At 39.8% G+C, this 14,716-nt stretch overlaps 1 protein-coding gene across 1 annotated transcript in view; it reads left to right on the forward strand.

Moving 5' to 3' along the window:
• LOC138795231 (uncharacterized) overlaps positions 1-14,716 on the forward strand; it is a 168,117-nt gene that overhangs the window by 106,134 nt on the left and 47,267 nt on the right. The window contains exon 6 of the mRNA XM_069974224.1: positions 11,289-11,494. Coding sequence (XP_069830325.1) covers positions 11,289-11,494 — 206 coding nt within the window. The remainder of the gene's footprint in view (positions 1-11,288; positions 11,495-14,716) is intronic.

Genomic DNA, 14,716 nt, shown 5'->3' on the forward strand with positions numbered 1-14,716 from the left:
AGGTAAGTGCTTATCTAGGAACTTACTGAGAGAAGATTGCAGGGTGTTGTGCTTTGCAAGACTGCTCCGTGCTCAGTCACTCCTAACAGCCCCTCCCCTCTCCATAGCCACATAATGGAGACAGAAATCCTGCTGCTTTTGCAGTACAGGGGGGAGGCTGGGAGATTGCTTTTTCAGTCCAGAAGGAAACTCTTTTGGTTTATAAAACCTATTACAAAGTTTCTTAAAATCGCTTGAACTGTTGATATTTAATGTTTTTAAAAAAATGGCCCTGAAATGACAGTTACGCTTTAATATTACCAGCCTGCTGCCGCCCAGTCCAGGAGCGCCTATTTTGACGCTTCGGGACCACTCGGTTCTTCCCAGTACCCCTGGTGGCATTGGGTACTGGGGTAATAATGGGGGGCTTAGTGTTAGCCATTTGATACCAGCTAACACTAAGCCCTGACTTAGTAATGGATTCCGTCTATTAGACGGCTTTCACTACTAAGTCTATATAGTAAAGAAATAAAGACACAACACAAGTGAAAAATATTTTTTATTCAAATAAAAACACCCCCCACACCCCTTGTTGACCATTTTATTAAAAAATAAAATCCCAACAACCGCTGGTCATCGACGTAGTCCATCGAATCCGCCGTAATCCACAGGATACCGATATCTGAAAAACAAAAAAGGGAGAAACACAAAAAAAAAACACAAACAGGAGCAAAACACCCATCATTGTGAGCGGTGTTGTGCACCTAACAGTATGCAGCATCTTTACAGATCGCTGCTTACAGTGTGACACCCAAGGGGTTAAAGTAGGATGCATTGCATCCCCCTTAACCCTTTGGGTGCCATAGTGAACAATCTGGCCCTCAGGGGGTTAAGTCAGGGTCCCCACTTAACCCCTTGGGGGCCAGACTGATGTCAGACTGCACCCATACCAGCAAGGAAGGGGTTAAGTAACCCTCCTTTCTTTCTGCGAATGGTGTAGTGCAGGGGGGGGAGCTTTCTTCTCACCCTCCGATGTCTTCTATCTTCTCTTCTCTATCTTCTTTCTTCTATCTTCGCTGGTCCGCGGCACACTGAGCTTAGTGTGATAGGACCGGCTCTTTATATGTCAGCTCAGCTGATTGGCTGATATCGATATAAATCTAAATGTTTCTTCTAATATTGCTATTGTGATAAAAAAAATAGCATCATTAGAATAAACATTTGCTGTTTTAATTAAAGTAAAGTATTAATTATTACATTCAGCTGTATTACCGGCAATAGGTTTTGCCGGCAATAGAGCTTCCTGTAGTAGTTAATATTTAATTAATAAAACACATTTTTGCTCTAATAAAGTTATTTTCAATGTTCAATAGCTTAATTAAAACGAATACATACTTTTGCAATTCCCTGGCTGTGCACGCCTGCGGGGTTGGTGGCCACTGACTGGCACGGTGTGGACTTAGTGTAGGGACCCATGTGTATCAGATACCGGCACGAGGTACATGGGGCAGTATGGCTTGATCAATTCATACACAAAATTCTGATGTGTTTTTTATTTAGCCAAGCGGCACTAGTATCAGCCATAGGTGTGATGTGCAGCACTCTGTTTCTTCCCTGAGCCACATTTTGTTTCTCTCTTTTCTCCGTGTTTTGCACTCCTCCTGGTGAGACCCACATGACCGCAATTAGCAGGAGACACCTGAGTGCACATGGTTTTAATCCCTCCTGTTTTTTTCCCATTCTGTTTGCTGCAGCTATGGTGAGCGCAATACCTTATCCAGACTTGTGCTGCTTGGGGGCGACCTTCTCCGCCGGCGGTGCTGGCCGGGTTCTGGTGTGGTGTTTTTGGGTCTGGCCCTGTGGCATGGGGGTCGCAGGGCCGTCCCATGGCCCCCGTTCCCTGGCTGTGCACGCCTGCGGGGTTGGTGGCCACTGACTGGCACGGTGTGGACTTAGTGTAGGGACCCATGTGTATCAGATACCGGCACGAGGTACATGGGGCAGTATGGCTTGATCAATTCATACACAAAATTCTGATGTGTTTTTTATTTAGCCAAGCGGCACTAGTATCAGCCATAGGTGTGATGTGCAGCACTCTGTTTCTTCCCTGAGCTACTTTTGCAATTAAATATAAAGTAAATAAATAACTAAATATATATATATATATATATATATATATATATATATATATACATTTATATATTTATTTTTTTATTAACAAAAGATTCAATTGCAAAAGCATGGATTTGTTTTAATTAAGCTATTGAACAACGAAAATAACTTTTTTAGAACAAAATGTTTTTTATTAATATATTAACTATTACAGGAATCGGCATTATTGCCGGGGGTCACTAACCCCGGTAATACCGATTCCTGTAATACTGATTCCCTGCTTTTCCAGATGTATTCCAGAGATGTTTGCATCACTTTCTAAAGATGTCTTTGACTTGGTGACCTTCAATTTGTCGAATCTTGATTTCAAGGTCCCAATGATTTTTCTCCCATAGACTATAATGGGATTTGATATTCGATCGAATAGCCGAATATCGGGAGCTATCGAATCTAATCCAATCAAATCGAATATTTTACTATTCGCTCATCTCTATTGGAGACCCATGCACCAAGCCATGAGAAGGAAAGAACTGCCTGTAGCATACAAAAAAAATCTGGGGAAGAAAAAAAATTCTGCTGCACCAAAAGTTCAACCTGGCCTTTATGGCGAAGTGGCCGAAAAGAAGCATAAAACAGTGAAAGCCCATCTGAAGTTTTAAAAAAGGAACCTAAATTGAAAGATTTACTTTTTGATTTTAATTCTAAGCATCTGGAAGAAATCAGGCACTACTCATCATCTGCCCAATATCATCCCTATAGTGAAGTATGTTGCGGGCAGCAACAAAATGTAGGGGGATTTTTCAAATGTTTTTTATAATGAAAACCTGATCCAAGGTGCTTTGGACCTCAGGCTGGGGCAAAAATGCAGCATATACTGTACTTACTAATGTCCATTTACTGTACTTCTTACAGATTTGTATTTCAATCCACATTAAAATAATGGCATGTTTGCTATCTTAGGCACCAGTTCAGACATCTGTTTTTTAGACTGCTCATTATCATCAGCTTTTTACAGATACAGTTTTCCAATGCCTTGTCTATCAGGAGACCACATTAATCTTACCATTATTTTCTACTGTTCCCATGAACACTCTGACCTGTCACTTATAGAACATTCCAGCCTTCCCATCATATCCCTATCTTGTCTCCCTTCCCACACTGGCCGGGATAGAGGCAGACCACTTATCAGCGGATTTCAAGATAGCACTGTGCCTGTACTAATGTAAAATGTATGTACTGCGTGATAACCACAATTTGTATCAGACGCGTGTGATTTTATTATAGTGACTGTGTACGGACTTAGGGAGAGCTCATGTCTTTACTCTGAGTGTGATAGTAAGTATAAAAGTGATATCAGGCCACAAAGATAATAATTACTGAATATTAGGCCACGTTCACACAATGTAATTTTTTAATTAATCACGGTCGTTGTTGCAATTTGTGATTAATTCAAAAGATTCTTTGCATTGACAATGAATGTAATCCCGGCCGGAGTGTATACACATGTCAGTTTTGTGCGCCCGCTATTCATTGAATTAATTTATTCATTGAATAGCAGCTGCACAGAACTGTCAGTTCACACAATGGAGATGCAGCCCCGCCGCACTTTCCATTGTATGCAATGTTGAATTAGGATGCGTCTGCATCCCAATTAAATAAAAAAAAAAGTTTATCTGGCCAGAACTGCAGGATAAACTTCACTGACACCGGCCGTTCTGTGACACGGCCGGGTCACAGAACGTCCGGCGTCATACGATGTGTGAGCGTGGCCTTAGACTGCATGATGTTAGTTGTGAATACCCTTTACTGGATAACTGAAAAGAGGACAAATAGAAACCCTTTGAGACAACCCAGATCCTTTCATCAGGCATGATATAATACAATATCTGAAGAACCACATATTTATATCCAAAAGGACATAATATTAGTGCGGTGGGTAAGACAAGTGACAGAATTCATTCCCATTTTGGTCCAACATTTTAAGTCAAGCCCTCTTTAACTGAATATGCAAAAAGAGTTCATGGGACATCATTTAAGAGCCTCAAAACACGGTACTAGCCACATTTGTCTCCAGGAAGGGCCCAGCCAAGGAGTTGCTCCTGTAAGGAGACCACCAAAACCACCATATTAAGTTTCAGTCAATATCCAACTCAATTTACGAGTCTAAGGACATGACTAGGGAAATACCAAAGCCAGGTATCCATCCACAGACAGGGTGTTGCCCCTCATGAGTGTGGAGCAGGATTCTAGCTAGGCCGGAACAATAATGCCTATTAGGCCACCACTAGGCAGATATCCCTCCAGGGATTTGTGGATACCTGGCTTTGGTATTTCCCTTGTTATGTCCTTAGACTCATAAATTGAGTTGGATATTGACTGAAAAGGCCAGTTAATATGGTGGTTTTGGCTGGGCCCTTCCCTGGAAGGATATCTGGCTAGTCCTGTGTTATAGTAGCTGCACTTGAAGCTGACTGGGATCTTCTGAAAGAGAAAAAAGCAAAATGACTTGTGTGAAAGGTGGAGAAACTGAGCTTTCTGACTAACTTATACTACTGCTTCTATTTGTCTATAGAGATTGCAAGTTATAAGGAGTGTCCTCTACATCCCCTGTTTCTGGGATTCTTCTAATAATCACATGGTCTACCAGATATTCTATCCCTCCTAAATTTGTGTAGTGTACAGTATACAGGGAAGATCACAAACTGCAGATTTATGCAAAGAAAGAGCTGAACCCATAATGAGTATTCTTTCAATGTCTTACATGTATTTCTTCTAAATTAGCAAAAGTTGAAGCCAGGACAACGTGGCTTTGTGGTTAGTACAGGAATGGGAGGAGGTCTTTACGTAGGACATTTCTACCCAGACATACAGTACAAAACAATAGACTGCTATCAACTTTGTAAAATGGATTGGTACGAACGTGTGGAAAATATTGCACAGCCATTTCTTCCTTTTCTTTTTACAAGCAGTGTGAATGATTTGATTCCGAGCCATTGTGATATACCTCATCCGTCTTGTTCACATGCAACGTTCCGGGCTATGCCAGCTATGTTGGTGACTAAGGCAGGAGAATATATATTACATTTTTGGAGGATTAGCTATACCCATGCATGGAGATGTTAAAGAGTTTTTTCCATGAAAACTAATAATAATTGAAATATAACAGTAAAATGTTTTCAGCAGCAGCAGCATTCAGGACTTTTCTCACTTAGTTCAGTACAATGGCATGCTATAAGCAGGCTTTGCAGACCAATGGGGACATGTGCACGGCATATAATTCTGGGATTTTTATGTGCTGTTTGTTACTGTGATCGATTCTTTTTTGAACATTTAGCCAAGTGATGCCGAGGATCTCTTACTCTTTGGTCACACCACTAGTGGCCATATTTGCCTGGTTTCCTGTCTTTATGATGTTATGTGAACAAGCCCAGGCTGGTGGGAGTCTTCAGCCACATGTGCCCAAAGTGTTTTCAAGAAACATTTCTATCATAGGCTATGTTCACACAACATCAAAAATAGAGAAAAATCGTCCACTTTTTCTTTTTCAAAAGACGTCCGTTATTGCCGAGATTTAACTGACTGCAATGCATTGCATTCAAGTCAATGGCATGATGGACACCCAATGCACACAGTGTATAAAGTGACAGATGTTATCTGTTTGGACGTCAAAATAATGATCATAACAATTATTTTCAGCCGTCTTTTGCAAACAGTGAACATTATTTTTTGTGGGTCACACACAGTTTTTCTTTTTTCAAAATTTTTTCTACATCTTTACTATTAAATTCAATGGACTTTTCAATTAAGACACATTCAAAAGCCAATTAGTAAACCAAACTAGAATGTACCAGCAGCTGTTATTGCACTGATGGGCAGCCAATCCTCAAAATAACGGATGTCATTATGGATTCAAAATGATGGATGTCATTTTAAAAATTTAAGTGGACAAGAAAAATTTTGTGTGAACATTGCCTTAACCTACCATTGTCAGAACTAATTTGCATGATCTCATTTGGTTCAGTATTTATGTGCTAGAATATTATCTATCTGTAACATATAATACACTGGATATCTGAACAATTACCGTCCTGTAGTATAAGTGGCATATGAACGTAATTAGTCTTTATGTACCCAATGTAGTTTGCTGGCTACTGTGGGCTTGCTCTCCCTATGGAATAGATCTCCGAGGTCTTTTCACATTTCTGCACTCGGGAACCATTGCTTAAGACAATGTGCAGCGTTAAAATTGATTTCTACCTACAGACATATTAGCTTTTATCTAATTTTTGGAAGTAAAGCCATATTGGTTGTAAACTTTAAGGCTATGTTCACACACAGTAAAATGATAGCAAAATACTTCCATAAAAGAGGTATAAAATGATGCCATATTTTAACTTTAATAATGTCCTTCATTAAAGTCTATGAAAAAACAGCTGTCCCTGCACACATTGTAAAAACAAATATTATAACGTGGACGGATGTTTTTCCATAGACTTTAACGTAGTGAATTCTTAGATTCAAAATATGGCTTTATACTTTATACCTATTTAACAGAAGTATTTTGATTTTGTTTTACTGTACGTGAATATAGCCTAAATCATCTTATCATACATTGATAATACAACTTTAGCATGCTCAATCATGGCAAAGCAGCATAAGAAAAGCTAACTTCTAACTTTAAAATGTATGACTATTTTTACTTTTTGGATGTCATCATAGATCAGAGCTGGTAAACTAAGAAGAGAAGAAAAATGGGGTGGGGAAGGGTAGAAATTTGTCATCTCAGGCTCTGTGCTAAGCATTACACAGCAGTGGCCGAGATTTACTAAAACTGCCTTATACTTAGGGTCCATTTACACATTATCTGACAGATTATCTGCCAAAGATTTGAAGCCAAACCCAAAAACAGACTATAAACAAAGATTATGCCATAAAGGAAAGCCTTACATTTTTCCTTTTTTCAAATCCAGTCCTGGCTTTGGCTTCAAATCTTTGGCAGATAATCTGTCATATAATCTTTCTGTGTAAATGGACCCTTAGGGTACTATTACACGGGCCGATGAACGCCCGATAATAAATCTAAACGAGCGCTGATCTGCTAGATCGACGCTCGTTTACTAGGCCTATTACACAGCCCAATAGTCGTTTAACAAGGGCTGCAGGGACATCGTTACCGATGTCCTTGCAGCCCTTGTTTAAACTTTATACATTACCTGACCAGGTTGCAGGACTCCTCTTCCTCTGTACATCTCCCCTGTCCCACGCGCTCCAGCTTCAGAGCGGCCTGTCTCAGCTGACAGGCCGCACAGCCAATCACTGGCCGCGGCGGTACCAGCCTGTGATTGGCTGAGCGGCCTGTCAACTGAGACAGGCCTCTCTGAAGCTGGAGCGCGCAGGACTCGGGGAGAAGCACAGAGCAAGAAGAGCCCTACAGCCTGGATAGGTAATGTATTCTTCTTTGCATATCGTCAGTGCCGGCCGCACGTAGCGGTGCGCGGTCGGCACCCGACAATTACATGTCAGAACCTATTTCAATGATCAGCCGATGACAACGATCATGATTATCGTTCCGTGTAATAGTACCCTTAGACTAGATAGTCTAAGAATGTGCCAGGCCTATCAAGGTGGCTCAGGCTAATTGATAAATCTGCTGAATTCTTAGACTGTCTAGTCTAAGTTTAGACCAACTATTAGTTTGCTTAAGGGTACAAACACACACCGTATACGCAGCAGATACGCAGCAGATTTGATGGTGCAGATTTGATGCTGTGTTCAGTTATATAGATCTAATCTGCTGCGTATCTGCTGCGTATCGCAGCAGTAAATACGCAGCGTATACGGTGTGCGTGTTTGTACCCTAAAGGGGTTATCCAGAAAAACATGGCCACTTTCTTGCAGAGACAGCACCTCTTTTGTCTCCAGTTTGGATGGTGATTTGAAACTTAGTTCCATTGAAGTGAATGGAGCTTAATTGCACACCACACCTGAACTGGAGACAATAGTCATGTTGTCTCTGAAAGAAAGTAACCATAATTTTCTAACACTGCTTTGCCCCTTTAAAATATGCTAAAATCATGTGCCTGAATTCTGGCCCATTTTTTGGGGCCTGGTGTTGCATCTTCTTTGACATACTGTGTCACAGGCCATGTAAGTCAGGTTTTTGCCACCTGAATTCTGTTGTATTTGCAATAGTTATCTTGGCCCACTGTGTTGCATCTTAAGCCTTTTACCAAAGAAAGCTGTTTTTATTTGGGCAGTTTTTTGGTGCAAATTGTAATTCTGGCATATTGTCAATGGTTAGTCTGGGCCAATGTATCAGTTTTTGCCTTGAGAGTCTCTTTAACAATGCTATGGTCACATTACATGTAGAAATGGTCAAGTAAATTTGATCCTGCATTCAGGGCTGTTTTTGCCTCTAGAAACCTGAGGGCTTTTCTTAGGGCAGCGGCGTTAAGGGAGCAGCATTTAAGTGAGAAAAAAAAAATAAAATCTGCACTTTTAATGTAGGTTCTGCCACCATCCAATTTTACCCTTTGGTTGAATCCACATGGATCAGAAATGCTGCAAAATGTATCTGCAGTTTTGCATATGCAAGATGATCATCATGTTGTGCAATTGTGACAGCTTTTACCACTTTCTGTGTATAGGGGTGAGGTCCACTGGGAATCTGCAACAAAATCTGCATGTAACATGTGTTTCTTGTTAAGCAATTTTGACAAATGTTCATGAAACAAATCTCTTGTACGTGTAATCACCTTACTGGAGTGTATTCAGTCCAAGAGCCCAGGGCACCACAAGGTGTGAATATATTACTGTCTGCATTACTTGTTATCGAACACAATGCTTCTCAATGTTTCAAGGCAAGTAACCCCTATTAAAACAAATGGCATAAAAAAAAAAACCCATGTCTATCATTTAAACCAGTGTTGGCTGCTACTGTTGAGCAGACATGTCAAACTGTTCGCGTTGGGCAAAGTTCTCCGATAGTGTTGAGTGAAACTGACAAACCCAAACACTCAGCATTTGACACCCGCTGCCTGGGGACGATGGATGCACACCTAAGGGCTCCTTTTAACTTCTCCAACCACCAGGAGTCAAATGCCAAGTGGTCGGATTTGTCCGAACCTGAACAATCATCAAGTTCACTCCACACTATTCTTTAAAACTGAACTCTTGGCATTTGACTTCCCATGGCTGGAGAAGTTGGATGCAGCCCTAGGGAGTCCTGGAAAACATGGATACAACCTTAGGCTATGTTCCCACTCTGTAAGAAACCGGCCTCTCCGGGACCCGGCCAGGTCACGGGAAGGCCGTTGTCAGAAAAAATTATACCAGTCGGTACTGTGGTACCAGCCGGATGATCTTTACTGTCGCTGAATTCGGATGTGGGCGCATCCGTGCGTGCCCACATCCGAATTCCCCGCTGCACACAATGGCTCGGGGCGCACGCTCCATTTTGTGAACTGACAGGGTTTTCAGTCAGTTTCTTGCGGTGCTGCTAGGGATCCCAGCCAAAGTGTATACTATGGGGGAGATTTATGAAAGGGTGTAAATATACACCTGGTGTAAACTGTCCACAGCAACCAATCACAGCTCCTCTTTTATTCTACCAGAGCTGAAAGCTGAGCTGTGATTGGTTGCTGTGGGCAGTTTACATCAGGTGTATATTTACAGCCTTTCATAAATCTCCCCCTTAGTGTATACACTCTGCCCAGGATTCCTTAGAAGGCATCACTATGTAAGTTCTGTAGTAATCACGGCCATTGTAACAATGGTCGTGATTACTACAGATACAGAACTTACGTAGTGCTGCCTTATTATGAATCCTAACTGGAGTGTATACACATAGTAGTATTATTATTATTATTATTATTATTATTATTATTGTTATTATTATGAAACTTAAGCAGTCTGAACATGGTCTAAGGCTGGCAGCCCTAGAGGGGCATTTAACTTCTCCAGCCGCATGGAGTCAAATGCAGAGTGTTTGGGTTCAGAGAACATTGCCGAACCCGAACAGTTCAGCAAGTACGTTCAACACTATTAGCTGCTACAAGGACTGTTAAGGACAATGAGAATACCGCCTTTAAACATGGTATGTTACTCCTCGAGTATTCAAATCACACATTTAGAGCCAAGGCTCGAAAATAGCCCGGTTTGCTAGATCACACCACCAAGGCAGTGTTGTACTGTCATCGTTGCCTATAGGAAGATGAGTTCCGATGCCATCCGTCTTTCTAGCGTACAATTGTAATTGGTTCATTTCCAGGTACTAGGAGGAATGTAAATATGGAATGAATCAACTTTTTCCACATTTTCCCTAGCAGTACTTTTATGAATAACAGATTTTCCACAGAGGAAATTAAAAAGTACATAAAACTGGGAAACTGGTGTTGTTGAGAACAGCATCAGCTTTCAATGTCATTTTATAACTAGTGGCATATATACAAATGGCATTAATAGAGACTACAAAGTTCCTTTCAATTAGCTGAGATTTACTCTGAGAAGATGAATTATCATATTTTGCCTAGAATAACATTTTTTCCACAAATAAATGTTTATTGTTATTGGTAAGCCTTCAAATAAAGTTATAACTCTTCTTTTCAACGTATGATTCATATGCTGGCTTTTCCTCTGCTAATTGGCCGAATCTGAAAGGTCATTTATAATGTTTAGCCATTTCCCGAACGCTGAAAAATATTTTTTCTCTATGTTTCTCTGGTTACAATGCATTGGTCACATAATTTTTTTTCTGTTTTGTACTTGTGGTTTACATCTCTAATTTTTTTTATATTTATATATGTTTTTTTTTTCTTCTTTTTATTATTCAAAACAATTTGACTTGAAAATCAAATAGTTTCTTAAAGGCAATTGATGCGGACAGCATAAAAAGCCAGAACTTTACAGAGAGATATCTAGATTACCATCTAAATACATTCCTCATGTAAAACAGATGTACATTGTATAACATGCAGTTATCGTTTATGTGTATGTATCTCAGACTTACAGATTAGTGCTGCATGGCTCACCCTGAGGCCTGTGAGGTATACATTTATCTTTTCTTATCCCAGAGATTTTTTTCTCCTTTGTGACAACAGAAATATAACTTTTATTGTCCATGTTTTAGATGAATGTTCTAAAAGCAGACAAGTAGGCAGCCATGGAAGCTTCATGTGTTTCCTCTATGACTCCCCTAGGATGAGCAGCTGTCAGGTCAGCCCTCACTCCAGAGCCTGAAGCCATCAAGAGCTGGAAGAGAAGGACAGCTATACTGCAGAAGAGCGCAATCTCACAGATACCTGATGGCCAGTGTATCAGAGTCAGCCGTAAATGACCTCACTATTGATCTGAAGCCACAAATTACTACTTACTCTGTCCTGTTTGGTCGGCCTACGAGATCTAGGTATGACAAAGCCTGTATGTAATGTATGCAGTGCCTGGATGCATGTGGGTGTGAATTTCACTAGTCATATACCATGCACGCAATACTTTATTTTAACTGTAAATAAGGCTGCATGCACCAATTCATAACTAAATGAAAAAGGCAAAAATATTTTTTATAACTATATTCACATCATATGTGTGGTATGGCAGGGTTCCTTGTGTTTGTCGGTATGTTGTCTTGTGGATATTAATGCACAAATTTCTCATAAAAGTAGTAAAGTTTTAAGTTTTATTCCCCGCATAATAATAATAATATAATACAACTTTCTCAGCAATTTGGTGTTTTATTCCCTCACTGTTTCTAAACACCTGCTTACTGTCAGTGAACAGAAGCAATCTTGCTTTGCACCTAGGTCTCAAGGTGTCCTCCAAAACATAAAACATAGCCTTCCTTAATTCCATTAAAACTTGCATCACATCTTACAACAGAGACACCACATTTTTATAACATTCTATTTGAGGACACCTGTACTGTGAATTATTCAGATTTAGCAAGTGCCTCTTGTTGGCAACCTGTGATGGGGTTTCATCGCTGTGATGTGCAATCCTCTGTGAGCTAAAAACAGCAGCAGCACAAAGCTCTGAGCATCAGACATTATGGGTGTGTTCACAAGTTCAGGTTTTTAAGTGCAGTTATTAAATACAAAGCCAGGAACATAATCAAAAACTAAGACTTCTCTTTTTATATCCATTCCTGGCTTTGTAGTCATTAAACTATATAAATACACCCTATGGTTATGTTCACACAACATTAGTTTTTGGACATATCTTTGGATGGATGTCATTTTGAGGCAAAAAGACGGCAGTAAAAAACAAAAACAAAAAACAAGTTGTGGGAACGCAGACTATAGGACACTTTCAGCAACAGTTTTTAGCTTCTGCGTGAACAAAATATTTCCAGTGAAAGACAGCAGAGATCCTTTCATATCTTGCTCCTGAAATTAATGTACCATGTATATTTTTCTCAATTAGAGACAGATACTGAAACATTTCTTTTTCTAATCTGTTTCTATTTTGTGATTGTTATTTTTATTGATGTATTATATATTTATTTTAGCCGACGTTTTTTATTAGTTGTTTACACACAGTTTTTCTTTTTTTCACTGTTCGTTCTCCGTTTTTACTTCTAAGTTTAATGGACTTTTCAATTAAGCCACATCCAAAGGCCAATTAGTAACCCCAAACTAGTATAATGTACCAACAGCTGACATTGCCAGTCAGGGGAGGCCAGACAGCTAAATCATATGAATTTTAAATGGAGCTGAAAAAATGTTGTGTGAACATAGCCAGAGATAGAAAGAGACCCATGGACATCAGCTGATCATTGTCATAAATGAGAAAGGTTTCTGGGCATTTTCAGGTCATTTTCTGATTATACATTCCCATTAAAACAAAGGGGCACATTTATCAATATGAGTATCTGACATATGACATTGGAGAGGCGCAGGGGAGCACAGCAAGGCGGGGGAGGAGTGGCTACCTGTGTACCCAGTGCGTCAGGCGCAGGTCCCACTGGTTTAACAAAGCGGTGTGCAGCGGCGGACTGCATGGGGACGGGGCTTTATATTAGATCAACGTATGAGTACGTATGAGAACACTGGTCTTTATATATCTTCCTCAAAGAGTGCTAGAGCAGAATGTGCCAAAGAGACTCTACACTCTAAAATCATACACTATGATGGCTAAGAGCAAGTCAAATTATAGTAAAATTGTTGGGCTGCAGATTAGGTCTCTCCCTCCCCTCAAAATGCCACTGACAAAAAGATGTAACATTGAGCAATTTTCAACTCTTTTACATTAGAAAACTGGCTTAGAATGAACACTAAGGCCGCCTCTCTACAGTGACGGCTGCCGCATAGGAGCGGCCATGTTATTCATTAGGGGCATGGTAAGAGGAGCGGACGCTGTATCAGTGTGCTGAGGGGTAAAGTACACTTCCCGGTTTACCAAATGGCCTAATTTGCCTATTCATAAAATGTCTAGGAGCTTCGGTATGTCTTGCAGAATCAACCCCTATTCAGATGTATAGATTCGATTTTTCAGTCTCAGAAATTTCATCAACAAATCTGCTCTGTATTAATATGCCCAAGAAATAACATACCCCTTGCTAATAATTGTTAAAAATTAAAAAATTCTCCGATTAGTCGCATGACCTTTGTAATATGGTAACAGAACTCCTGGGAGATAGCTACAATTTTTATGATTTACAGAAGTCTACAATTATAGGCTGCTATCCCCGCATCACCTCAGAACAGATTCAAGCTGAAGTGCACTAAAATACACATTAATACCGAGGTTAAGCCTAAGATTGTATCCTAATACTGTGCAGTTTTGCTTTGCGCTTTTAGTATAAATATAACTTCCACATTATAATCAACTTCTAAGAAGAAACAATGTCATCTGACTTTAATGAATATGTAAAGCAATCTATATCATCAATAGCAGATGTAGACAGGGAAACAACATAATTACTTTTCTAACCAACCAGCAATCAACCTGATGAAGCTACTTTAATATTGGAAATCTTTTAAGACCATGACAGTACTTTAGAGGGGTTTTTCCAGAGAGATGGACCGATTCCAAGAAGGAACCCAAACCATACTCTCCCAGATGAATGAGAGACATGAACATTTGTCATTACCCTTCCCTTTGTTCTCTAGTTTATGGCTGTGCCACCCAGTAAAGTTGTCCTAAATGGCCCAAACTGACATAAACTTCAAGAGAAAGAAAATGAAAATGTTATGAAAAAACATCTTTTTTATGGAAAGTTCTCAAAGCTTCAGATGTTTCTTCTTGTGATTGACAATTTTACTGTTCTTTTGTATGTAGATTGGCCATTCTGAAAACCTAGATGGTTGATGGAAAACACAAAACACTCAGACTTCTATCATTCTGATCATTCTGGGGGGAGGGTATTCTGGTAATGTGTACCTCGTGTAGAGGCAACCCTTCCATATTATTGGTGCGTGCTTTGTGTTCTTTTAGAGGGTTGTTATTGCTTAAAGGATTACTAAACCTAAAATGTAATTTACTTTATAGAAAACAGGCCATAATGATAAACATACAAGAACAATGCACAGAATTTTTTTTTAATACTACATTGTGGATCTGGGATGGTTGTAATTTAATTTTAGTTATAGGTAATTTTTTTAAATAAAATAGTCACATACATTCATCTTGG

Source organism: Dendropsophus ebraccatus, chromosome 6 (genome assembly GCF_027789765.1).
Source record: "Dendropsophus ebraccatus isolate aDenEbr1 chromosome 6, aDenEbr1.pat, whole genome shotgun sequence".
In the NCBI taxonomy this organism is placed as follows: domain Eukaryota; kingdom Metazoa; phylum Chordata; class Amphibia; order Anura; family Hylidae; genus Dendropsophus; species Dendropsophus ebraccatus.